The 27,744-nt window shown below is 46.5% G+C and overlaps 1 protein-coding gene across 3 annotated transcripts; it reads right to left on the bottom strand.

Annotated features, from left to right (window-relative positions):
• Positions 1-52: 52 nt before the first annotated feature.
• On the bottom strand, positions 53-27,442 carry LOC137383350 (uncharacterized). Of its 3 annotated transcripts, XM_068056063.1 has the most exons (11): positions 25,668-25,851; positions 20,640-20,731; positions 19,875-20,007; positions 16,444-16,594; positions 15,903-16,048; positions 11,891-12,039; positions 9,456-9,603; positions 8,058-8,148; positions 5,983-6,061; positions 4,896-4,975; positions 53-2,642 (listed from the first exon to the last, which is right to left on the bottom strand). In XM_068056063.1, the coding sequence occupies exons 3-11, from the start codon at positions 19,930-19,932 to the stop codon at positions 1,583-1,585; spliced, it is 1,962 nt and encodes a 653-aa protein (XP_067912164.1). In that variant the 5' UTR covers positions 19,933-20,007; positions 20,640-20,731; positions 25,668-25,851; the 3' UTR covers positions 53-1,582. The 3 variants fall into 3 exon arrangements, with proteins under 3 accessions (XP_067912164.1, XP_067912166.1, XP_067912165.1); XM_068056065.1 differs by lacking the exons at positions 20,640-20,731; positions 25,668-25,851 and adding an exon at positions 27,272-27,442; XM_068056064.1 differs by lacking the exon at positions 20,640-20,731.
• Positions 27,443-27,744: the final 302 nt, after the last annotated feature.

Below are 27,744 nucleotides of genomic sequence, written 5' to 3'. Positions count from 1 at the left end.
GAGTGTTTGACAGGGGATACTGTTGTCTATAATGCTTTCTAATCCCAGCAGCTAAAAAGTAAAATAGATTTATTGTAAGCCAGTAAAAGACAAATACAATTTAAAAAAAATTATAATGAAACAATGTGCCCCAGATTGGGGCCATAAATTAAGGTCTGTTACACAAAGAGGAATACAAAGAATATAATGCTGGGTTCACTGGACTGCATTCATGAACCTGTAAAAAGCACAGTTGCAATTTTGCCACCAGTTAATCCCTGGCTGATCTGGCCTGAGAAGGGACATTCAGCCCAGTGAACCCACGCACAAGGATTCCACATGGATATTTCTGGCTTGCTGGAATCAGTACTGAATCACTCACTCAATTTACCAGACTGTATTGTGTGTGGACGCGGCTCCCTGTCGGTGGCCAGTAGTAATTCCAGATATTTTCCCTGTGTCCTGTTTATAATAAAAGCCCCAGAAACATTGAAAAATGCAACATGTTTGCGTGAAATTCAGCCCCTGCCCTCACTCACTTCCGCCCTCACTCACTTCTTCCCCTCACTCCCTCCCATCCCTCACTCCCTCAGCTCAGTCCCTCCCTCCTCTCACACTCACTCAGCTTAGTCCCTCCCTCTTCACTCCCTCAGCTCAGTCCCTCCCTCCTCTCACACTCACTCCCTCCCCCCCCTTAGCTCAGTCGCTCCCTCCTCTCACACTTCCTCCCTCCCCAGCTCAGTCCCTCCCTTCTCTCACACTCCCTCAGCACAGTCCCTCCCTCTTCTCACACTCCCTCAGCTTAGTCTCCCTCCTCTCATCCTCCCTCCCTCCCTCAGCTCAGTCCCTCCCTCCCTTCACTCACTCCCGCAGTTCAGTACCTCCCTACCCTCACTCCTTTCTCTCTATCACACACAGGGGCACACACCCTTCACTCATCATCTTTGCCCCTTCCCTTTTGGGCCCCTGTTTCAAAATTTTCTGAATGGCCAGATCGTCAATGGGCCAATCCTGTGCCAACATTCTACCAGGAGCAGTGGTGGAGTCTACACGTGGCCACAATCCTAACCCCTCCTCGGATGGAGTTTTCAAATTACTCAAGGTCAAGGGGGTTGAGCAGAGCCTTTGAAACACAAGAAATTCCCAGCTGATGAAGATTCTATTCAGTCTCACAATTTGCCAATCTGATGTGGAGATCCACCGGGAGAAAAGATTTTTGAAAATGCGTGTCTCGCTCTCCCACCCTCTCTCTCTCTCCCTCTTTCTTTCTCTCGCTCTCTCCCACCCTCTCTCTTTCCCTCTTTCTTCCTCTCTCTCTCTCTCTCCCTCCACCCCTCTCTCTCTCTCTCTCTCCCTCTTTCTCTCTTCCTCTTTCTCCCCTCTCTTCCTCTCCTCTCTCACTTTGGCAATAGGAATGAGATGTTAACCTTGGAGACAGGATTATTTTTTGTCACAAAGCTGCATGGTAAACCTTGGTGAGAGTTGACCATGTCAACTTCTCTTTGTTTGGTTTTAAGATTTGGGATGTAATTTAATATCAACACATTTTTAAATACAGGCGACATATCTCCCCAGTATAATTCCACTTTTTAAAATGTTTTCCTTAACATTTAAGATGTGCTTGTTTAATTAGGGGATGAATTGGCTCCACTCCCCGCCTTTTAGCTGTTGCTTGCACATTAACTAGGGACAGTTTCATGTAGGGTGTCAACTCATCCTGGCCCAACTCGGCATCCTCTGGGACCACAATGTATTTCATTGGGGTCTTTTTCACCGTATTACCCTGACTGCCTGGCTCCACCTGACCCACATCCCCCTGGTTTAGTGTACCCAAGGCCGGCTCCAGCTCCAAGCAACAGTCCTGCGAGAGCATGGGGTGTGAGTCGAGGACAGGCTCTGCCGGGCTCAATGCTATGCCAGGCACCCTGTGAATGGAGGGGGGCTGCCACCAACCCGGCTCTGCCTGAGAGCTCAAATGGAAGGACAAGGATTGAAGGCTTTCAGGGAACATTGGGAAGGGATCCATGGGGAAATGAGTCCCTGTGCCCAGAGTGAAATCGCACGATGGGTTGTGAACTTTATCCCCTTCCCTGTCTGGCATCTCCTCATTGCTTGATTTGGATGTCAGTTTATCAGAAGACATATAATCGGATGATTCAATGTCAACAGGCACCAGGTGTGTCTGAATTGCCTCCAAGCTCTGCCGTTCTTCTGGGTCTGATCCATTTTCAGCTTTGGCCCAGGGTGCAGACACACAGCTGCTGAAAGCCTTATAACCTACTTGCACAGAAGATCCAGTCACCTTACTGTCAGCTTCTGGGATCAGCGAGTAGGTGCTCAATGTGAGCGGAGAGTTTTCATCTTCATTGCCTGTGAATGGGTGGTACTTTTCTTCCTCTTGTATTGCCCATTGGTCTTTGGCGATGTTGTTGAACAAGGAGTAACTCGGACCATCTGAGGCAACCAAAGCCAAATCCTCAAAGGGCAATGGGAAAGGGGACAAGGAGTCTGTCAGCCCCGGGAAATTGAAGCCTGGAAAATGAGGGAAGGGGAATTTCTCATTAGATCTGGAGATCTCCATCAGGTGTTGAAGCGTTGGAAAGTTGAGGTTCACTGTGCAAGGCTGCTCATCAGCATTTTCAATCCTGTTCTTCTCCCTGAAACTAGATTTAATACATAAGCAAAAATGTACCATTTCTAATGCAAAACTTTATTTGGACATTGAACTGTTCAGATTCATTTCCTAGGTTACGAAATATACTCTTCCCCCCAGCAGCCCCCTGAGCCTGTCGGGTCAGGTATATTGGGTCAGGTCGATCCAATGATCTAGTGCCTCACTGAACCAGTTCCTGTACTACTTCTCCGAATGAGACAGAGTTTTGGCAGAGTTAGTGCCAAACCTGCAGAGTGTTTTGTGCTTTAGCAGCTATGTAACTAACATGATTTGTTTCACTTGGGAAGCTTCACAGTCAAGAAAGGAAAGAGTCTTCATCCTTATCCCTCTTGCCTGGGTTGAATCTCAAGCCCCAGAGGCGAAAGGACACAGTGCTGAACAAGGCCACCTATGGCCTGCCATTAATGTTTGAAAATCCAAGCTCTTTATGGCCTGTTCTCATTTCTTGACAAACAGACAACATAATATCTACAGCACCAACCATATCTGTGACCTCGAACACCCAGAAAGACAAGGGCTGCAGATGCAATGGGAACACCAACACCTCCAAGTTGGTCTCCAAGTCACACACCATCCTGACTTGGAACTATATTGCCGTTCCTTCATTGTCGCTGGGTCAAAATCTTGGAACTCCCTATCTAACAGCACTGTGGGAGTACCTTCACCACATGGGCTGCAGCAGTTCAAGCAGGCAGCTCACCACCACCTTTCTCAAGGGAAACTAGGGATGGGTGATGATGCTGACCTAGCCAACGACACCCGCATCCCAATAATGAATTTTAAAGAACAGCACTGTGGGATGGGAAGCTCTGCCTTTAGCTCTGCTCCTCCCACAGTCCCAAACAAAAAAAGCTTTATAAAAAAAATTTCCATGCAGACAATGTCCCTCTAACTATTGAGCAACTGTTATGCAAAGCTTATGCTTTCTGCTTGCACACAGAGCTATATTCAAGCACATTAAGAGTGAGGCCAAACCCACAGGGCAGAGTGACAGCTCTACCCAAAAGTAAACACACTACACAGACTGAAATTCACTAAAAGTGGAACTGAGGCTGAATATTCTAGTTTCTACTTTACTGAGAAATCTCTACGGACATATGAATTAGGAGCACTAGTATGCCACTCAACCCCTCGAGCCTGCTCCGCCATTCAATAAGTTCATGGCTGAACTTATTACTCCACATTTCCACCTACCCCCAATAACCTTTCACCCCCTTGCTTATCAAGAATCTATCTACCTCTGCCTTAAAAATATTCAAAGACACAGGGTGTCCAACCTTTTCGCGTGGGGGGGCCACATTTCAATTTTTGTCTTACATAGCGGGCTGGTGAGACAATTTTGGAAAGATAAAGGCATTAAAAAGTTATCTTACTATTAATCAAAACACAACAAATGTGCATTTTTGCGTAGAAGCTTTAAATGATTAGATTAATTTATTGACTTACTTTCTCGTCACTATGTTGGACACTGATTTAGTGAGATACCCGGCATTTTTTTGCAGCACAAGTGGTCAATGTTTGCCTGCACACTTGTCGCCTTGCGGAGTATTCCGGATAGATGGTTATCTGTCAGGAGTGATCTTGATCACTCTCTCTCCCCCTCGCTCTCTCTGTCCCTCTCTCTCTCTCTCTCTCCATGCCCTCCTCTCTATCCCTGCCCTCTCTCTCTCTCCCTGCCCTCTCTCTCTCTCTCGCTGCCCTCTCTCTCTCCATCTCCCTGCCCCCGTCTCTCTCTCCATCTCTCTGCCCCCTTGTCTCTCTCTCTCTCTATTCCCCCTTTATCTCTGCCCCCTCTCTCTGTCCACCACCTCTCTCTGTCCTCCACCTCTGTCTTTGCCCGTCTCTCTCTCTCTGGCCACCTATCTCTCTCTCTGCCCCCCTCTCTCTCTGCCCCCTCTCTCTCTGTGTTTCCCCCCTCTCTCTCTCTCTGCAACCCCTCTCTCTTTCTCTCTCTCTCTGTCTCTCTGCCCCCTCCCCCTTCACTCCCTGACAGTTGCAGGGAGCAGGAGCGCTCAGCACAGCAGCTTTGTGGTTGGTCAGTTTTTTTAAATTGTGTTGTCAGTTTCACAGCTGACAGGTGCTTAGAGCAGGAACAGTGGCTTCTGAACTTTGGACAGATTTGGGGTTTTCCGGCAGACTTTTTAAAAAAAACGTCGAAAAGTAGGTTCTATTGGTGTAATTTGAATGGACTACAAGCTCAATGGGGATTCAATTAATTGTTTATGGAGTTAACCCTACTCACCACGGCAGTTTGTTGGTGCATGAAACCTTCTCCACTTTGCAGTCATCAAGCAAGTTTTCAATAAAAACATATTCATGTTTCTGGTTCAGAAAAACAAATTCATTTTAGTCTCAAAGTCTGGGATAATTGGACATCCTAATTATTACATTTATCTCCGATCATCTTACAGCAAACACTTCTCACTATTTCATCAATAATATTATGGCCAAGAGTACACAGAATGGTCCTTTCATTGTTCCTAAGCTCTAAATACACCATCCAGCTCACTCTGTTCTTTAATTTTTCCTCACTACTACATGCAAAGCAATGAAAGTAATGGAGGAACTGAGAGTGGGGCAGGTTGTGTATGTGTAAATGAGGGAGGTGGTATCTGAGAGTGGGACAAGCTGTGTATATATGATGAAGGAGATGGTATCTGAGAGTAGGACAGGCTGTGTATGTATGATGAAGGAGATGGTATCTGAGATTGGGACAGGCTGTGTATGTATGATGAAGGAGGTGGTATCTGAGATTGGGACAGGCTGTGTATGTATGATGAAGGAGGTGGTATCTGAGAGTGGGACAGGCTGTGTATGTATGATGAAGGAGGTGGTATCTGAGAGTGGGACAGGCTGTGTATGTATGATGAAGGAGGTGGTATCTGAGAGTGGGACAGGCTGTGTATGTATGATGAAGGAGGTGGTATCTGAGAGTGGGACAGGCTGTGTATGTATGATGAAGGAGGTGGCATCTGAGAGTAGGACAGGCTGTGCATGTATGATGAAGGAGGTGGTATCTGAGAGTGGGACAGGCTGTGTATGTATGATGAAGGAGGTGGTATCTGAGAGTGGGATGGGCTGTGTATGTGTTTGTGTGTGGGAGAGTTGGAAGAGCTGGTATCTGAGAGTGACAGGCAGTGTATGTATGATGAGGGAGCTGGTATCTGCGAGTGAGTCAGGCTGTGTGTGTGTGTTTGGCTGAGAAAATAGCTGGTACTCATTGGTGTAGGATATGCTTACTATCAGACTCTTGTGTACAAAATGGGACAGAAAACTCCATAAAATTCAGAAGCTGAACAGATTTGAAAATAAACACATTTTTGTGATACCTGCAACTTGTCAAAGTTTTCCTTGGACAGGGCACTGTTCTGAGGTGAGGGAACATTCTCCCACCAGCTCTTCTTTGCTCTGTGAATAAGAGAGAAGACATTCATCTGAGAAGCTCCACGCAGTAGCACTGATCTCACCCTCCCTCGCACACTGCATAGTCTGACTCAGCTGTTGCTAAAGAGGGAATCAATTGTCAGCTGCCCTCCTTCCTAGAGAAGATGGCAAATGAGGCTCTTGGGAGCTCCAGGTGCCCATTTCTGGAGCTGCATTGGTGGAGGCTGTGAATAGGCATCAACCAATCCTGTGCTTTCTGAAATAAAAACGGAAAGTGCTGGAAATACCTAGCAGGCCTGGCAGCATCTGTGGAGAGAGAAATAGAGTTAACGTTTCAGGACGATGACATTTCATCAGAACCGGCAACGGTTAGAAATGTAATTGGTTTTGAACATTTCTAACCTTTGCCAGCTCTGATGAAAGGTCACAGACCTGAAACATTAACTCTGTTTCTCTCTCCACAGATGCTGCCAGACCTGCTGAGTATTTCTAGCACTTTCTGTTTTTATTTCAGATTTCCAGCAGCCACAGTATTTTACTTTTATTTTGTGCTTTCTGATCAGACACCAGCAACAGCGAGCTGAAATGAGGTATTTTTATTTGTACCTTTAATATTTCCCCAAACTCAAAATAATTTTCACTGGGGACATTGTGTGGCATGGATTGAGAGTGTTACAGATAGGTGGGAAATGATAGGGATGGTTTCCCTTTTTCACCTCTCAACTGCCTGAAGACAGCATTTTAATTTTTTTTTATTATTTTATTTTATTTTTATTAGAAGTGTCTTTTATCCCCTGAGCATTTTAATGGTCAATAAATAGACAAATGACAGGTTTTCTCATAGGCCTAAAGAAAGATAAAAGTTTATTAAACAATACCCAAAAATACTCACAACTTTACCCACTCACATACACACACATGCAAACACACAAGAAAAAATAGAGATTAAAAGATAACATGCATTTAGGTCTGATAGTTTATAAACAAAAGAGTTGATTGTGAAACCTTGTTTGTTTCCCCAGGAGGAAGATCTAAAATTGTTGCAGGCCTGTTTTTCCATTTTCCTGGTTCACTGAAGTCAAACTTTGGAAAGTTTCAGTGGATGGACTTTTTGTTATAGACTTCTTTGCTTATGCCTTAATCAAGGTACAATGGCAAAAATCCTGTTACAACTTCACAGGTAGGAAGTTTCAAGGTCACCTTTCATCTCTGGTAGTTTAAGGATGGTTTTCTGGCAGGGTCCTTCTTCTTGCTCGGATGGGTCTCCCTTCTGGCTTCAGGCTTTCTTGCACAGAAAATGTCTCTTATTAAAACTCCTTATCAGAGACTTGGTTTCTGTCAGGTGACCAAATTTTTCTCGCATTGTGTTTTCATAAATGGTGTTTGCTGGTGTGGCTATTGTTAGGCAATGAGTTTGGATGTTGCTCATCTCTATGTCATCTTGATAAAGTAGAGTTTTTGTTACATCCTTTATCCTGAGTTTGAGTCTGGAGTCTCCATGCCTGCAAAGTCATTGTTAGCCCAACTTGTTGAAGAGGGGTAGCCATTAACATTGAATGGGCATTTAATTTTACATTGAATTTACATTTCTAATGCTTTCTTTAACACTTGACATGGCGATTGGTTCAGGGTTCCGTCAGTTACCATGTGAATTCGCAGTACAGAAGTCATCTGACCTCTTACTCTATCTTGTTTTGCAGCAAAAGGTGTATGTTTTGAGTTCAATTCCTCAATTCATTTTATAGTTCATAATTTCTCCTTGCGTGAGCGTGACAAGAGACAAAATTGATTTTTTCACCCTTCTCTCGTCTTCCACTGAGGCCAATGGCAGTGTCCCCTGACTGAGAGCAGCTAACTCAGCAAAGACTGCAGTCAAAACCTCCTGCACTGCAGGGCCCTCTGGACAGTGTAGAGGGAGCTTTACTCTGTACCTAACCCATGCTGTACCTGCCCTGGGAGTGTTTTATGGGACAGTGTAGAGGGAGCTTTACTCTATACCTACAGTTTGTAAAACACTTACAACTTGAAACCGAAGAAGCAGAGAGCCACTGGTAGAGGGACGAAGATGCACACCAGGACAATTAACGCTGGTGAAATCAAGTCAGAGGAAACTGAAAGGAAAAGACAAGAAATAAAATATATTTTAAAAATCAATGTGAGAGACTGTTGGCAACATGACTTGAACAGATCCTTAGGATCAAAGTGATGGCTATTGTAGACATGCGACAATGGCCTGTTTCTATATTGTCATTCTTTGTAACCTAAGACACTAAAGTTTTCCTCTCAATTGAACATTTCTCTAAATCGTTAATGGACTTTTTCTGAAACCTGATAAATCTTCAGGCTTGTCTGAATCTGTTGGAGAACGCCTGTGCGATTACCTGCACACAGAGACACTAAACAGTCATTTTTGAACAGCCTGCTCAGGGACAGAGACCCCTGGGGCCCTTCTCTCATGCCCATCCAGTTCAGGAAAACAGTGATGCCTAGAAACACAAACACAGAACCGACTTGTACCCTGGCTTCCTCACCCACTTAGTTCCAAAGAGGTTATTTGTTGTGTCCTGTTTAGACAGGAAATGCCTTCTCTCACCTGCTTTCAAAGAATTGGCAGTAGTTGTTGGAAATGTGTTACTAACATCTCTGTGTGCAGGTAATCGCACAGGTGTTCTCCAACAGGTTCAAACAAGCCTGAAGATTTATCAGATTTCAGAAAAAGTCCATTAACGATTTAGAGAAATGTTCAATTGAGTGGAAAGCTTCCTGAGTGTCTTAGGTTAAAATGAACGACAATATAGAAACAGGCCATTCGGTCCAACCAGTCTGTGTTGGTGTTTAGGCTCCACATGAGAAGTAACCTAATCCAATGTAACCTATCCTGTTCCCATATCTCTTTATTCCCCTTTCTTTCGAACATGCGTCTAACCTGTTCTGAAATATTGACACAGGCCTAGAATCTCCACAAAGCTCTGCTGTTCGGCTGTGAGGCCTAGGCTGGTAATTCTGGGATCCTCTTAAAATTTACCTCAGTGGCCGCACCTTAAGGGGGGCGCTTTGCACGTTACCAGGAAAAGGATGACTTGGCAAGTTTATCCAGTCAGTGGCTGAGTCCTGAAAGCCGATGAGGTCGCAGATTGATATCCAGCCCCTGGTGAGTTACCAACTTGAGTGCTACAGCTGCTTCCAGGAAGGTTAAGCAGGGGGAAATCAGCCAGGATTCCTGCTCCTGGATGTAAGTCAGTGAATTCCCCGGCTGGAATATGTGTGGCTCTCAAGAGAAGACCAGAGTTGGGCTTGTCTATAACCACAGAGGTGGGATACATGAAGGTTGATCTGTATCCCTTTCAGTAGATATGGTGGGTGGGCACAACTGGGGAGACAAATGAAATCTGTACTTCCTTTTACTTTTACCACTTACCGTAATGTCGCACACACACGGGGCTCCATTCACTCCACACCCCGCCATAGTTCAGTACCAGTTTGGAACGAACCTTCATATGGTAGGTGTATCCAGGATCCAGCACTGATTGGAGGACCAGCATTTTCTGGTTTGTTGTGTTAATCACCTACATCGAATCCAAGAACAGCAGAAGCTGAGCAAAACTCAAACCTCCAACATGGTTCAGAATAGGTTCTGCTCTGTCCTCAGCCTCAGCAACTCATTTACATTGTCGACAATTTTTCCTTTCCTTTTATATTCTTACTGATCTCTTTCCCAGGATCTCAACCTTGTGAAATTCCTCACCTCCCTCAGTCTCCCTACCTCCTACAATCTACAGTGTTATAAAATCCAAACTTGGTGCACCAAATCACCACTCTGTAATTTACCTTTGGGCTGTGAATTTCCCGCTCACCACCCATGTTTAATCACAGTTTCCATCCTACTTCCACCAAAGATATGTCAGCCTATGAAAGAAGGCCTGCCCAGCTTTTCTTAAAGGGTGACTCTGTGATTCACCTCTGATGACGGGGAAAGTGATCACTGGGGATAGATTCCATTGGTGATTGTCTGTTGGATATCAGGGATTCCTCAGAATGTATTCCCCCTCCTCCCTTGAGAGGCCAGGATCACAAAATTACCCCTTTACCCTTTTCAACTTTTCTGGCATACCAAATTTTGGGCTTTTGCTCTTTACCTGAGTTTCTAAATGTAAAAAGCAGCAGGAAGATTGAGAGAGGCAAAGAGTGCTATGCTTTCTCCAAACTCCCTCAGTATTTTCCATGGTTTCCAATCTCTCCTTGACCTACCCACCATGTTGGTAATTGGTGTGAGCCCACAGGCTGAACAACATCCCGCCACCACCACCACCCCCCCCCCCCCCCCCCCCCCCACTTACTACACGTTGGGTTGTGGTTATGGCACAACCTTGGAAGGTTGTAAACCCTCCAGTAGACCATGGCTTAGGGTGAAAATTCCACAGGGATTCTCCCATTATCCGCTGTAACTCCAGCGGAACAGAATCTCTGGAAAAGTGAATGGGAGAATCCCTGCGGAAATTCACTTCCAGGATTTATTGAACAGTAAAATGAATCAGGAAAGGATATAGCCTTAATTATCAAAAATGAGAAAAATAGCTGCACCCAACTGGAGCAGGAACAAGGGATTGAATATTACAATGCAGATTTGCTGGCCTAACTGCATCTCTCTGATAGCTTCAGATGGACTATTGGGACCAGACAGGCTGAGAGATAGTTCCAAAATTTGACCAGGACAAAAGAAATGCAAACATGTATGCCTGAAAATCGAATAGAGCTGCTAATTAAGTATTATGGGCTGAATTTTACCAGCTGTCTGACGTTGGGAGTCGTGGTGGGGGGGCCTGGAAAATTTGTCCAGGAGAGGCGCACCATGATCCGACGTTGGGAAGGCACTGCCGCATTTTACTGGCGGCGGTGAGCCCTCGATGTGGCTTCCCCCACCCAACCCCCACTGCACCCTCCCACCCCCGTCGCTCGGCGGCGGAGCCTTAATTTTCATATGTAAATACATTGTAATATATTCAAATAAACTCACCTTGTCTCAACAGCCATTCCATGCTGAAATTCCGGCCGGTGGGCAGAAGTCCCGCGCGTTCAGATTTCCGTTCTGAGATCTGCGGCATGACATTGGTGCTGAGGCGGGAGGAGTGAAATTCTCGGCAAGGGGAGCAGTGAAAACACTTCCGATTGGCTGAGGGCATGGTGGGAAGGGGTTGAAGGGCAAAGGTAACGAGGTTGGGGGGCAAGTACAGGTTGGGAATAAAGTTTATTTTAGTTCAATAGGCCCTAAAACAAACATTGGGGGGAGGGGTGGGAAAGGGCCTCTAGTTTTTTTAAACACCATGTGAAATAATGTTCCTTTAAAAATTAAAATTTCTTCTAAGGGCTTGAAGCCCTTTAAAAATGGTGCTGGTGCCTGCGCATTTGGCGTCGGACGCCATTGCCGAGGACAGAGCAGCCATCCCCTTTACGTCATTAGGGGCGGACGCTCTGCCCCCTCAATGCTAAAGAGCCGCCGCGTGTAATATCTTGGCGGCTTTCCGGTGCATATCTTGTGCATGCGCTGCACACTATTTTAGGCTCACCGTTGTTCACAGCGGCAAGCCAAGAAAATGCAGCCCCGTGTGTGAAATTTTCAACTTCAGTGAGGACGTTATACAAACTAGTTGTTTAAAGTTTTGTTCTCTTCAGATAGAAGTCTTGCAAAAGACTCAGAAGACGGACACTATTTTAAAAGCTAATTTGAAGATCCTCAGTTACCACAATGGATTTAGAGAGCTGGAAAACTGTAAACTTTGAGGAGATTTGATTAAGGACTAGCGAACAGATTTAAAATAGCTCAAAAGGAAGTAGGTCTGAAGTTGAGATGCAAACCTTCCAGTTTCCTCCTGTCTTCGTGTAAGCGACTTGATACTCCAGATTTTTTTCGATATAGCTGTCCGTATAATTATCATTCCAGACTAGGAACAGCTCTTTGTCTTTTGAGATGTTTATACTGAGGCTGTGTGGAGCCAAGGGCTTGACTGGAAGAAATATTTCAACAACTTAAGATATGTCACAATACTCTGACTCGACACAAGAAAAGCACAGGACAAGAAAAGGCCATTTTATCCAGTGCCCATTTACAGTCTACAAAAACCATAGACCATCCATGGACTCTGAGGAAATGGTGACTCAATCAAAGGACTCTACTCCACCACTCAATCTCCTGATACAATTATCCAATCCAAGGACTTAATTCCACCACTCAATCCCAGAGTTCCTAAACCCTGATGTATCAGCTGGTCTCGACACTCTGGATTAAGAAAGGGAAGATCAGCCAAGGTTGCAATTTTATTTATTTATTTATTCATTCATGGGATGTGGGCATCATTGGCCAGGCCAGCATTTATTGCCCATCCATAATTGCCCTTGAGAAGGTGGTGGTGAGCTGCCTTCTTGAACCGCTGCAGTCCATGTGGGGTAGGTACACCCACAGTGCTGTTAGGAAGGGAGTTCCAGGATTTTGACCACGTGACAGTGAAGGAACGACGATACAGTTCCAAGTCAGGGTGGTGTGTGACTTGGAGGGGAACTTGCAGGTGGTGGTGTTCCCATGCATTTGCTGCTCTTGTCCTTCTAGGTGGTAGAAGTCATGGGTTTGGAAGGTGCTGTCTAAGGAGCCTTGATGTGTTCCTGCAGTGCATCTTGCAGATGGTACACACTGCTGCCACTTTGTGTTGGTGGTGGAGGGAGTGAATGTTTATAGCTGGGGTGCCAATCAAGTGGGCTGCTTTGTCCTGGATGCTGTCGAGCTTCTTGAGTGTTGTTGGAGCTGCACCCATCCAGGCAAGTGGAGAGTATTCCATCATACTCCTGACTTGTGCCTTGTAGATGGTGGACAGGCTTTGGGGAGTCAGGAGGTGAGTTACTCGCTGCAGGATTCCTAGCCTCTGACCTGCTTTATATGGCTACTCCAGTTCAGTTTCTGGTCAATGGTAGCCCCTAGGATGTTGATAGTGGGGGATTTAGCGATTGTAATGCCATTGAATGTCAAGGGGAGATGGTTAGATTCTCTCTTGTTGGAGATGGTCATTGCCTGGCACTTGTGTGGCGCGAATGTTACTTGCCACATCAGCCCAAGCCTGGATATTGTCCAAGTCTTGCTGCATTTCTACACAGACTGCTTCAGTATTTGAGGAGTCACGAATGGTGCTGAACATTGTGTAATCATCAGCGGACATTCCCACTTCTGACCTTATGATTGAAGGAAGGTCATTGATGGAGCAGCTGAAGATGTTTGGGCCTAGGACACTACCCTGAGGAACTCCTGCAGTGATGGCCTGGAGCTGAGATGATTAACCTCCAACAACCATAACCAACTTCCTTTGCGCTAGGTATGACTTCAGCCAGCGGAGGGTTTTTCCCCTGATTCCCGTTGACCTCCGTTTTGCTAGGGCACCTTGATGTCATACTCGGTCAAATGCTGCCTTGAAGTCAAGGGCAGTCACTCTCACCTCACCTCTTGAGTTCAGCTCTTTTGTCCATGTTTGAACCAAGGCTGTAATGAGGTCAGGAGCTGGCGGAACCCAAACCGAGCATCACTGAGCAGGTTATTGCTATGCAACTGCCGCTTGATGGCATTGATGATGACACCTTCCATCACTTTACTGATGATTGAGAGTAGGCTGATGGGGCAGTAATTGACTGGGTTGGACTTCTCCTGCCTTTTGTGTACAGGACATACCTAGGCAATTTTCCACATTGCAGGGTAGATGCCAGTGTTGTAGCTGTACTGGAACAGCTTGGCTAGGGGCGTGGCAAGTTCTGGAGCACAGGTCTTCAGTACTATTGCCGGAATATTGTCAGGGCCCATAGCCTTTGCATTATCCAGTGCCTTCAGTCGTTTCTTGATATCATGCGGAGTGAATCGAATTGGCTGAAGTCTGGTATCTGTGATACTGGGGACTTCAGGAGGAGGCCGAGATGGATCATCAACTCTGCACTTCTGGCTGAAGATTGTTGCAAATGCTTCAGCCGTGTCTTTCGCACTGATGTGCTGGGCTCCCCCATCATTGAGGATGGGGATATTTGTGGAGCCACCTCTTCCAGTTAGTTGTTTAATTGTCCACCACCATTCACGGCTGGATGTGGCAGGACTGCAGAGCTTAGATCTAATCCATTGTTTATGGGATCGCTTAGCTCTGTCTATCGCATGCTGCTTACTCAGTTTGGCACGCAGATAGTCCTGTGTTGTAGCTTCATCAGGTTGACACCTCATTTTGAGGTATGCCTGGTGCTGCTCCTGGCCTGCCCTCCTGCACTCCTCATTGAACCAGGGTTGGTCTCTTGGCTTGAGATAATGGTAGAGTGGGGGATATGCCGGGCCATGAGGTTACAGATTGTGGTTGAGTATAATTCTGTTGCTGCTGATGGCCCACAGGGCCTCATGGATGCCCAGTTTTGCATTGCTAGATCTATTCGAAATCTATCCCATTTAGCACGATGGTAGTGCCACACAACACAAAGGAGGATATTCTCAATGTGAAGGCTGGACTTCGCCTCCACAAGGACTGTGCGGTGGTCACTCCTACCAATACTGTCATGGACAGATGCATCTGCGGCAGGCAGATTGGTGAGGACGAGGTCAAGTATGTTTTCCCCTCTTGTTGGTTCCTTCATCACCTGCTGCATACACAGTCTAGCAGATATGTCCTTTAGGACTTGGCCAGCTCGGTCAGTAGTGGTGCTACCAAGCCACTCTTGGTGATGGACATTGAAGTCCCCCACCCAGAGTACATTCTGTGCCCTTGCGACCCTCAGTGCTTCCTCCAAGTGCTGTTCAACATGGTGGAGTACTGAGTCATCAGCTGAGGGAGGGTGGTAGGTGGTAGTCAGCAGGAGGTTTCCTTGTCCATGTTTGTCCTGATGCCATGAGACTTCATGGGGTCTGGAGTCGATGTTGAGGATTCCCAGGGCAACTCCCTCCCGACTGTATACCACTGTGCTGCCACCTCTGCTGGGTCTGTCCTGCCGGTGGAACAGGACATACCTGGGGATGGTGATGGCAGTGTCTGGGACATTGTCTGTCAGGTATGATTCCGTGAGTATGACTATGTCAGGCTGGTGCTTGACTAGTCTGTGGGACAGCTCTCCCAATTTTGGCACAAGCCCCCAGATGTTAGTAAGGAAGACTTTGCAGGGTCGACAGGGCTGGTTTTGCCGTTGTCGTTTCCGGTGCCTAGGTCGATGCCGGGTGCTCCGTCTGGTTTCATTCCTTTTTATTGACTTCATAGCGGTTAGATACAACTGAGTGGCTTGCTAGGCCATTTCAGAGGGCAGTTAAGAGTCAACCACGTTGCTGTGGGTCTGGAGTCACATGTAGGCCAGACCAGGTAAGGATAGCAGATTTCCTTCCCTAAAGGACATTAGTGAACCAGATGGGTTTTTACAACAATCGACAGTGGTTTCATGGCCATCATCAGACAGCTTTTTAATTCCAGATTTATTAATTGAATTCAAATTCCACCTTCTGCTGTGGTGGGATTTGAACCCATGGCCCCCATGTTGTTTAGTATCCAGTGACCCCCCCCCACCACCCCCCCATGACAGTTTCAAGTGTGTATGGTCATTGGGTGAAGACATCGGTTCTGAACCGTCTCCTCATGCCAAGTAGTCAGGTGACATGTGAGTAAGAATCTGTGGGAGGATGTCTAGAATTGCACCCTAACAAGGTTCTGAACCCCAGAAAGGAGACGGTGAGCAAGAGGAACATGAGGACAGTGAAAGGGGAAAAGAATCCAAGGCCCTGCAGTAACAAATCTCACCTTGACAAAAACAGATATTTATCCACTAACCATTTATTTAAAGCTATTGTCAAGAATCCGTGAACTAGGAACCGACTTACTTGTCTGTGATGGTTGAATGTCTTTGGAGAGGACTACAATTCCTTTGAAGAGGACCTTAATATCATATATGGCAGAAAATACCAAACTCGGTTCCATGATACTGCATTGGCAAATTGATCCTGGAAGAGTTTTAATATCTGTCACCCTGAAAAACAGATGGAAAGAGGCACTTGTTCAAATTCTTGAGTTGGTGTGTTTCCCAGTTCTCACCAGGCCAGGCCCAGAGAATTTGCTCTATTTCCGATCATGTGTAGCTGTGCCAGTGCTTTAAAGATTTGGAAATGTTTTTGGTTACTGATTTGTGGGAGATGTTCATCTATGATGTGGCTATCATCTTCAATGGGGGAAGATTTTACCTCTTACAAGGTAACATATAAGGGTTCAGATTTTTTCCTGTTCCCTCACTTACCTGCAGTAACATCCCTCCAAATTGGGTTTGTTTCACATTATTTTTGCCTGTCAATTTATTCCTCTGTCCCCCTTCAGCCTCATCAAAGGGGAATTTTGCAGGGACGTGCAGGTGAAAATACTGTTACTTACTCCTCAACATTCAACGATAGAGACATCAGCTTATATCGCAGACTGTAATCGGTTGAACAGTTTGTGTGCGGGTCTACATTCCAGGTGCAGTTTATTTCCTTGAGATAGTCGTTGTAACACTCAAGATGCCTTGGTTGGTCATCATTTTCGGCTGTAAATCAATAACGTTGTGTCAGTAACAGATTGTCCGTACTCGGTTGCCAAGTTGTAAAAGTTACGAATGTAAGTGTATCTTTCAAGAATGTAAATGTATGTCAGATGATGAGAGGGAGGTGTAGAACACAGGACAGCACTAACCAGGGTGTCACATTTTGCCAATGGTATCATGCAACAAGAGAAAGGTAAAGTATGGCGGGGTGGAACTTGGTCTTACCCTGATGACCTGGTTGATAGGTGCAGAGTTCAGTCCACGATGCTGGCAGTTAACTGACCATTCTCAGCGTGACAGTTCAGGCTGCCAACTAAACTATAACTTTTAGTTTTTAAACTTAGTTTGATGTGGTGGCAAGAGGAGCAGAAGTGATGGTACAGGGAGTGGGATTGGATTGGGTGGGACATTAAAGGATACAGGAAGTGAGCAGGGGATTGAGATTAGACTGGGTGGGATATTAATAGGTATAGGAAATGAGAAGGAGAGTGGGATTAGATTGGACTAGATATTAAAGGGTACAGGGAATGAACTGGAGAGTGGGATTGCACTAGGTGGGATATTTAAGGCTCTGGGGAATGAGCAGGAGAGTGGGATTAGACTGGGTAGGATAGTAAAGGGTGTGGGAATGAGGAGAGTGAGATTAGACTGGGTAAAATAGTAAAGGGAGGAGAGTGGGATTAGTCTGAGTAGGATTGTAAAGGTGTGGGAGTGAGAAGGAGAGTAGGATTAGACTGGGCAGGATAGTAAAGGGTGTGGGAGTGAGCAGGAGAGTGGGATTAGACTGGGTAGGAATGGTAAAGGGTGTGGGAGTGAGCAGGAGAGTGGGATTAGACTGGGTAGGATAGTAAAGGGTGTGGGTGTGAGGAGAGTGGGATTAGACTGGGTAGGATAGTAAAGTGTGTGGGAGTGGGGGTGTGGGCAAGCGAGACCAAGACAGACCTGTGAGGAGACAGGCACCGGCGAGTGGGAGGTCCAGCAGCTTAAAAGAGGTATACTCTCATAGGGACAGCGAGAGAGTTCCATGACTGACATCACAGTTCAGAAAGTGGCGCGTTACAAGGGGAGGCAGCTGATTGGTAAGTAGGAACAGGTGGGTATTTCTACCCTTTTTTACTACTTTCAATAGCTGAACTAAAAATAAAGGTAGGGATTTAGATTGTAGTAGGCAGTGTTTGGAGTAGAATAAGGTCCCTTTCGTAATTAGTACTCTAAACTAAAAGAAGTAATTAAGGAGCTTAATCTAAGGCTAAATCATGGCAGGAGAGCTCAGCCCCATGGCATGCTCCTCCTGCACTATGTGGTGACCATGTGTGCAGGAAGTGTGTCCAGCTGCAGCTACTAGCTGACCGCATAGCGCGGCTGTAGCTGCGGATGGACTAACTGTGGAACATCCACGATGCTGAGGACGTCGTGGATAGCACGTTTAGCGAGGTGGTCACACCGCAGGTAATGGTTGAAGAGGCAGCAAAGGGATGGGTGACCACCAGGAGGAGTAGTAGGCACAGGCAGGTAGTGCAGTGTCCCCTGTGGCCATCCCTCTCTCACACAGATATACCGCTTTGGATTCTGTTGTGGGGGGGATGGCCTCCCAGGGGAAAGCAGCAACAGCCAAGTTTGTGACACCATGCATGGCTCTGCTGCACAGGAGGGGGTGAAAAAGAGTAGGAGAGCCATACTGATAGGAGATTCAATTGTAAGGGGAACAGACAGGCGTTTCTGTGGCCGCAAACAAGACTCCAGGATGGTAAAAGAGACAAACGAAAATCCCGTCGGAGGGAAGAGCAGAACTTCTTCAAGGTAGGCATTCCTGGAAGAGAAGTGGCAGTGAATTAAACACTAAAATAAAAGCAAAATACTGCAGATGCTGGAAATCTGAAATAAAAACAAGAAATGCTGGAACCACTCAGCAGGTCTGGCAGCATCTGTGGAAAGAGAAGCAGAGTTTCCTTAGAGCAGAGAAGGCTGAGGGGAGATATGATTTGAGGTATACAAAATTATGAGGGGCATTTATAGGTTAGATAGGAAGAAACTTTTTCCCTTAGCGGAGGGGTCAATAACCAGGGGGCATAGATTTAAGGTAAGGGGCAGGAGGATTAGAGGGGATTTGAGGGAAAAAAAATTTCACCCAGGGGGTGGTTGGAATCTGGAATGCACTGCCTGAAGAGGTGGTAGAGGCAGGAACCCTCACAACATTTAAGAAGTATTTAGATGAGCACTTGAAACACCATAGCTTACAAGGCTACGGGCTAAGTGCTGGAAAATGGGATTCGAATCGTTAGGTGCTTGATGGCCGTCACAGACACGATGGGCCGAAGGGCCTGTTTCTGCGCAGTATAACTCTATGTTTCTAGACTGGGTAGGATAGTAAAGGTGTAGGAGTGAGCAGGAGAGTGGGATTAGACTGGATGGCTCATATGGAGATAACACCACAATAGACGTGATATGCTGAAGGACATGTTTCTGTGCTGGATCATTCTACAAGTTAATGATTCCTGTTCACTATCCTGTTACTCCTGCTGGAATGTGGAGGTTGTGTGAGGAGAGGATCAGGCTTGGTTGTGATGCCTGTATTTGTGCAAAACCTGATAACATGCACTGTCACCAGGCATGGGAAGAATGGGCACTTGATTGAAGTATCCAGAGTCTTGATGGCAAAACAGTGAGGATACAGGGAATGGGAAACGTGCACAGGACACTGTACTGAGGAACTTCCATTATTTGCGCTCAGCTATTGGTCTTTGTGTTGATCTTTCCAAATCTCTGCTGGATAAAACCTTGCATTGGATGTCAAAAGCACAGAATGGTTCTCTTGCTATCTGAGCCTGGTTATCTGATATTCAGCCCTGTGCTGTGGGTTATTGTTGTGTCACATTAGCAGGGCTCTCCAGTATCTGCTCGGTCCACTTGCTCACTGGGAGGGGGAGCATTCCCTCCAATATGGGGGACACGCCGCTTCTACTTTATAGGGAACTGAAGATTTTTGTCTCACCGTAGTCTGCTGGGTTGGGGGGTGGGGCTAATGCTAGAGTTATGCTGATCCGCCATCATGAAAAGTGTTTAACACACTGTTTTTGGGGTAGAGAAAAGTCATATCCCATTTCATTACAGATGGTGTATTGATATGTTTTGTTGTGACCTAGGTTATCACGTTGGTCAATGAATAAGTGTTTGGCCAAACACATTTGCACAAAGCCAATGTGGTCCTTATGTCACGCAGAAACTTTAATTGTGTTTTTTTAATACGTTACCAATCATTCAACATGTAAATACAGTCACTCACCTTGATAGAGCTGAAAGCCAAGTATAAACAGACACCATATTGCTGAAATGCGGCTCATTCTGCAGTCACTCCTAGTCTCCCAACCTTGTTTGGGGTGAAAATAACTCAGGTGATTTGCAGGCAACTGTTCATTCTGTAAGGAAGGGAATATTGTGTAAATGGCCTGTCACTATTCTGGGATTATTGTGTAAATGGCCTGTCACTATTCTGGGATTATTGTGTAAATGGCCTGTCACTATTCTGGGAACATTGTGTAAATGGCCTGTCGATATTCTGGAACATTGTGTAAATAGTCTGTCACTATCCTGGGAACATTGTCTAAATGGCCTGTCAGTATTCTGGAACATTGTCTAAATGGTCTGCCACTATTCTGGGAATATTGTGTAAATGGTCTGCCACTACTCTGGGAATATTGTGTAAATGGTCTACCACTATTCTGGGAATATTGTGTAAATGGCCTGTCACTATTCTGGGAATATTGTGTAAATGGTCTGTCATTATTCTGGGAACATTGTGCAAATGGCCTGTCACTATTCTGGGAACCCAAACAATACCTGCCTGCAAGCAGGCTGAACTGCACAATGTAACTGAACCAGCAAAATCTTTGCCTTTTTAGTTGGCAGACCTAGTATTTCCCTGCTTGTCCTGTTCCCCGCCTGGTTTTACCCCACTGTGGGTGAGATGCTGCCACACAGAGACTGTAATCATTTCAGACCCTGGTTAGACCCATACTAACACAGCCACCTGCAATAATTTCTTACCAACCTTGTTTCCGGCCCCTTGCTTAGTGTCCTTCGCTCTACCGACCCTCGAGATTTCTTCCTGCACGGCGGCTGCTATATAAATGTAGGCTGTACCTGAATAATAATCATTGCACTTTGCCTTAATAAACAACACCTTATCATGCCTCACTATACTTTAACCCATTGAATTGAGTTGAACTGCAGTGACTGATCAGAGGTGTAATACTTGTCACAGGTCACATGTGAAAGTTTCACGTATGGAAACACAGAGATCACCACCCCTCCCCTTCTCAACTGAGGTCAACGAACTCAGGGCAGACCAGGTATTAAAACTTGGGCCTTTGACCTTCACCAGCTTCTACGTAAGAACATAGAAATAGGAGATTAGGCTATATGGCTCTTGAAGTCTGCCCCGCCATTTAAAAAGATCATGGCTGATCTTCCGTCTCAACTCTACTTTCCTGCCCGAATCCCATTCCCTTGATTCCCATTGGTGAGGAGACGTGAAGTATGTAAAACACACTCACCAATTCAGCCAATCATTAGCTGGAGCTGACAGTGTGTGTGAGAATTCCAATGAAGACGCTCCCATTGCGTTCATCCCCAACCCCTCTTCACAGATTTCTGAGGACTAATGGAGGTGAGCGGGTCAGGGAGAGTCAACAGCACTAATAAACAGATTTACTCTGTGCCATCACAGGTTGGCATTGGCCACACTAGGTGAACCTAGCATATTCCCTATTGTGCCACTAGGAGGCGTCCTAGACCCCTGAGAATCATTAGCAGAAACATCTGTTCCAGTGGAGGGCTTAAAATGCTCACTAATGCACAGGATTAATCAACTATTTCTTTTTTCTTTCATTCAGGGATGTGGGCGCTGCTGGCAAGGCTGGTATTTATTGAACATCCCTAATTGTCATTTAGAAGGTGGTGGTGAGCTGCCGCCTTTAACCGCTGCAGTACATGTGGGTGAAGGTACTTCCATAGTGCTGTAACGGAGGGAGTTCCAGCGACAATGAAGGAACGACAATATATTTCCAAGTCAGGATGATGTGTGACTTGGAGACTTTCAAATAAAACAACAGCCCTTCCACTCCACACCCCAAGCTCCGAGGTTACTGACTCAACTGGCCTCCAGTTTCCATGAGTATCAAATGGTGATTCCTTAAGTGTAAGTGTCACCGGAAATCCAAACTTGGGAGTCATCACAGCCCAGCTTTATTTTCCCACGAGCACACACATTTCAGGAGGTGTACAGAGTGGAGCCGTGGGCAAGGTTTCTCACCACGAGCCAAGAGCCAATAAGTCCAGTCAAGATCATTTAAATAGGCACGGAGCAGATGCCATAGTCAGCAGAGTCCTTAGAAAAGCCCATAGTGAGCAGATTACCGGAAACAGCCCACAGTGAGCTGGGTACCGGGAACAGCCCATATTGAGCAGAGTACCGGGAACAGCCCATATTGAGCAGAGTACCGGGAACAGCCCATATTGATCAGAGTACCAGGATCAGCCCATATTGAGCAGAGTACCGGGAACAGCCCATATTGAGCAGAGTACCGGGAACAGCCCATATTGAGCAGAGTACCAGGAACAGCCCATATTGAGCAGAGTACCGGGAATAGCCCAGAGTGAGCAGAGTACCGGGAACAGCCCATAGTGAGCAGAGTACCAGGGACAGCCCATAGTGAGCAGAGCACTGGGAAAAGCCCAAAGTGAGCACAGTAGTGGGATCAGCCCATAGTATGCAGAGTTCCAGGAACAGCCCATAGAGAACAGAGTACTGGGAATAGCCCATAGTGAGCAGAATACTGGGAACAGCCCATAGTGAACAGATTACCAAAAACAGCCCATAATGGGCAGAGTATTAGAAGCAGTCCATAGTGAGCACAGTAGTGGGAACAGCCCAAAGTGAGCAGATTACCAGGTACAATCCATAGTGAGCAGAGTACCAAGAACAGCCCATAGTGAGCAGAGTACTGGGAACAGTCCATAGTGAGCACAGTAGTCAGATCAGCCCAAAGTGAGCAGAGTACCAGGAACAGCCCATAGTGAGCAGAGTACCAAGAACAGCCCATAGTGTGCAGAGTAGCAGGAACAGCTCATAGTGAACAGAGTACAAGGAACAACCCATAGTGAGCAGAGTACCAGGAACAGCCCATCGTGAACAAAGTACTGGGAATAGCCCATAGTGAGCACAGTAGTGGGAACTGCCCACAGTGCCAGAGTACCAACAACAGCCCATAGTGAACAGAGTACCAGAAACAGCCCATAGTGAGCACAGCACTGGGAAAAACCCATAGTGAGCACAGTAGTGGGATCAGCCCATAGTAAGCAGAGTTCCAGGAATACCCCATAGTGAGCAGAATACTGGGAACAGCCCACAGTGAACAGATTACCAGGAACAGCTCAGAGTGAGCATAGTGGGAACATCCCATAGTGAACAGATTACCAGGACAGCTCATAGTAAGCAGAGTACTGGGAACAGTCCATAGTGAGCACAGTAGTGGGAACAGCCAAAGTGAGCAGAGTACCAGGAACAGCCCATAGTGAACAGAGTACTGGGCACAGCCCATAGTGAACAGAGTACCAGGAACAGCCCATAGTGAGCAGAGCACTGGGAAAAGCCCATAGTGATCACAGTAGTGGGATCAGCCCATAGTGAACAGAGTACCGGGAATAGCCCATAGTGAGCAGAGCACTGGGAAAAGCCCATAGTGAGCACAGTAGTGGGATCAGCCCATAGTAAGCAGATTACCAGGAACTGTCCGTAATGAGCAGAGTAGTGGGAACAGCCCATAGTGAACAGAGTACCGGGAATAGCCCATAGTGAGCAGAGTACTGGGAATAGCCCATAGTGAGCAGAGTACCGGGAACAGCCCAGAGTGAGCAGAGTACCGGGAATACCCCATAGTGAGCAGAATACTGGGAACAGCCCACAGTGAACAGATTACCAGGAACAGCTCAGAGTGAGCATAGTGGGAACATCCCATAGTGAACAGATTACCAGGACAGCTCATAGTGAGCAGAGTACAGGGAACAGTCCATAGTGAGCACAGTAGTGGGAACAGCCAAAATGATCAGATTACCAGGAACAGCCCATAATGAGCAGAGCAGCAGGAACAGCCCATAGTGAGCAGAGTACCAGTAACAGCCCATAGTGAACAGAGTACCAGGAACAGCTCATAGTGAACAGATTACCAAGAACAGCCTACAGTGAGCAGAGTACCGGGCACAGCCCATAGTGAAAAGAGTACTGGGCACTGCCCATAGTGAACAGAGTACCAGGAATAGCCCATAGTGAGCAGAGCACTGGGAAAAGCCCATAGTGAGCACAGTAGTGGGATCAGCCCAAAGTGAGCAGATTACCAGGAACTGTCCATAATGAGTAGAGTAGTGGGAACAGCCCAAAGCGAGCAGAGTACCGGGAACAGCCCATAGTGAGCAGAGTACCGGGAACAGCCCATAGTGAGCAGAGCACTGGGAAAAGCCCATAGTAAGCAGAGTATCGGGAACAATCCAAAGTGAGCAGATTACCAGGAACAGTCCATAATGAGCAGAGACCAGGAACAGCCCATAGTGAGTAGATTACCAGGAACAGTCCATAGTGAGCAGAGTACCAAGAACAGCCCGTAATGAACAGAGTACCGGGAATACCCCATAGTGAGCAGAATACTGGGAACAGCCCATAGTGAACAGAGTACCGGGAATACCCCATAGTGAGCAGAATACTGGGAACAGCCCATAGGGAACAGTTTACCAGGAACAGCTCAGAGTGAGCAGAGTGGGAACATCCCATAGTGAACAGATTACCAGGAACAGCCCACAGCGAGCAGAGTAGTGGGACCAGTTCATAGTGAGCACAGTATTGGGAACAGCCCAAAGTGAGCAGATTACCAGGAACAGTCCATAATGAGCAGAGACCAAGAACAGCCCATAGTGAGCAGATCACCAGGAACAGCCCATAGTGAGTAGAGTACTGGAAACAGCCCATTCTAAACAAAGTACCAGGAACAGCCCATAGTGAACAGAGGTTCAGGAACAGCACATAGTGAACAGAGGTTCAGGAACAGCACATAGTGAGCAGTGTACTGTGAACAGCCCATAGTGAGCACAGCAGTAGGAAAAGCCATATCCTGGCGGGGTTCTATGGCTTTCCCGTTGGTTTTGGGCCATAACTTTGGTATAAATGGTATGACCTCGGAACACTGTGTAAATGGCACGGCCCTGGGGTTCTGTGTAAAAGTAATGGAGCTCAGCAGGTTTGGTGTTGGAGGGAAATAAAATCAGCTTCAGCTTCCCTGGACTGGTGAAGAGAATATCACTTAGTGTTAGGCTCTTAATCACTATCCAGCACCTCCAGTGACAGGCGATCTTTAACATTCACACAAACAGCTTTGCTTTAGCATCCAACCTAAAAGGTGGCACCTCCAAGGGTGCAGCACTTCATCAGTACTGCCCCTCTGACAATGTAGCAATCCCTAAGTATAGCCCCTCCAACAGTGCAGCCCTGCTGATAATACAGCACGCCGCCAATATTGCCCCTCCGAAAGTCCAGGGTTCCCTCTATATTGCACTGGAAAACAGCCTCAGGTCACTGGAGTCGAGCTTGAATCCACCACCTCTGACTCAGAGGATTTAGTACTACAACTGAGCCAGGCTAGCCTGTATAGGATCATTACAAAACTAAAGTGGATTGGGTTTAAGGAGAACATGGATCTCACAAACACAACGAGAGACTGAAAAGTACAAATTTGACATCAAACTAGAAAATGCTGGAAATGCAAAGGACACAGCAGCTCCTGGATGAGAAACAAGCGATTACATTTTGAGGTGGGACCTTTTCTGTTTCAGTAGGAACGTAGTCTTGTGTGGCTCTAATATCAGAACACTGTACATTAGTTTGGTCCATTCCCATCTGTTTAAACATCTTGATTACATGAAATGTAAAACTGCTGCATCGAATCTTGTTTTCTCCCAACAACCTTTAGCAACCCCCTGCCCCCACACCCACTCTGCACCAGATTTTGAGACCAGAGATAGAGTACAGTACCTGAGAGAATTTCTGGCTACTTCAGTCTCCAGGTGTGGCCGTACGCAGTCTGTTCTAGTTTGAGGAAGTTAAAATTTTAAAAAATCCAGCTGAACATGCGAGATTTGCATACTGACTTCCCCCACCAGCAGCTTTATCCTGTTACAAACTCGTCCTGAGTATTCAGTCAATATATTGTGTGCCTGCCAAATAATTTAATAGTTTGTTCTTCTTTGTGCAGCTGTCTGAGAATGTGTTGGTTGCGCAATAGGTCAGTTCAGTTTGAGCTGAGAAGGGACTGGTGAAAGGGATATGAAGAAAGAGGTGGGGGTAGTTCCCCAGAGCCTGTGGGTGGGTTTCGCAATTCATTCCTGTTCTGACAGTTCAATGACTAATTTTCGGTCTGCGCAAATGAAGCAAGCATTGACTGGAAGCCAGGGACTCACTCAAAATATTCTTACCATAAGGCAGCTGATTCACTGCACAGCAAGCCTTCTTGGTTTTACAGATTAGTTTATTTTTAAAAAAATCATTCCCTGGAAATGGGTACCATTGGCAAGGCTGGCATTTATTGCATGTCTCCTGCGATATCACCAGTTTGATATCAGACATTAACCATCACATCAGCTATCATGGGGGCTGTCACATCGATTGTTACAACAGCTGTCCTGTCGTCTATCATGTCATCTATCGAGGCGACTGTGATGGAGAGTGCCGGATCAGCTATCGCATCAGCTGTCACGTTGCTTGTCAAATCAACAGTCCTGACTCCGACCCATTTCCCCAAGTTGGAAGTGGGTAGTGATCCAAGGTGGGCTCATTTTTGGATTCCCACTCCCGATAGGGAGTCAGCCAATGTGAAGAGGTTAATCTAAGGATGCTACACTGGAGCCACCTGTTCATGGGACTATCAAAAGCAGCAGCTGCTTCCCAAAGATCAGACATGCTGGCCCACTGAAGATCTTGACAACACCTGACCTTTTGTAGATAAGTGTTGGGGGCCAGAAAGGCAGGAAAGGAGGTGGCTTACAGCCCTCTCCCTCCAGGGAGGATGTTCTCAGGGTCACTACTGCCTCTTCCAATTGCCTTCTGCTACCTTCCTACGGCAGACCTGAAGAGCAGTGGAACAGGGAAATCCTCCAGGCACCTGGGCCCCGCCCTGCCTCTACTTACATACAGTGAACCTCAGTGCACATGTTGCCCATTGTTCTCATCAGATTTCAGAAAAGACTTGCATTTATATAGCACCTTTCATAACCTCCAGACATCCCAAAGTGCTTTGAGGCCCAGGAAGTACTTTTTGAGGTGCAGTCACTGTTGTAAAGTAGGAAACGTGGCAGCCAATTTACGCACAGCAAGCTCCCACAAACAGCAAGGTGATAAAGACCAAATAATCTGTTTTTGTGCTGTTGATTGAGGGATGTATATTGGCCAGGGCACTGGGGTAACTCCCCTGCTCTTCTTCAAAATAGTGGCAGTGGGATCTTTTACAAACACCTGAGAGGGTAGGCGAGGCCTCGGTTTTATGTCTCATCCGAAAGACGGGCACTTAATACCATAAATGGGCTGAAATAATCACAGTTTACATTTGGACAGTGTAGAGTGAGTGTTACTCTGTATCTAACCTGGGAGTAGACGGTCTTGAGTGATTCACATAATTACAACCCTTGATGGACCTGCTCTGGCAGGAATAGTATGAAGGTGGTCAGTGGGTGGGCTCCATCTCCCAGCACATGTGTCCTTGTAGCCCGGTGAATGTAGTCAGCACCAACAAGACAATGGCTCAGGCCAGGATAGATTTCCTCCCTCTGTCACTCCAGCAGCTCCTTCTGTGTTAAAGACCACGGCGATTTCCCGCATCCCCGCCTCTTAACACCAGCTGCTGTCAACGGGAAGTCTCCGCCTCTGGGGCTGGGAGATCGAGTTCAGCCTGCCTGCAGGATTCTTACACAGAGCGAGTTTGGTAGTCTCGATCCAGTTCCTGTTGGGAAGGGGGTCACGACACTAAACCTCCTGTGTTGGCGCAAATCGTTTAACACTGGTGGGGCAGGAAAGGAGTGTATTCTGTGTCTGCGAGAGTCTCAGGCAGAGCGTGGGA

This window comes from Heterodontus francisci, chromosome 24 (genome assembly GCF_036365525.1).
Source record: "Heterodontus francisci isolate sHetFra1 chromosome 24, sHetFra1.hap1, whole genome shotgun sequence".
Lineage (NCBI taxonomy): Eukaryota > Metazoa > Chordata > Chondrichthyes > Heterodontiformes > Heterodontidae > Heterodontus > Heterodontus francisci.
This window is presented reverse-complemented; position numbering and strand designations above follow the sequence as displayed.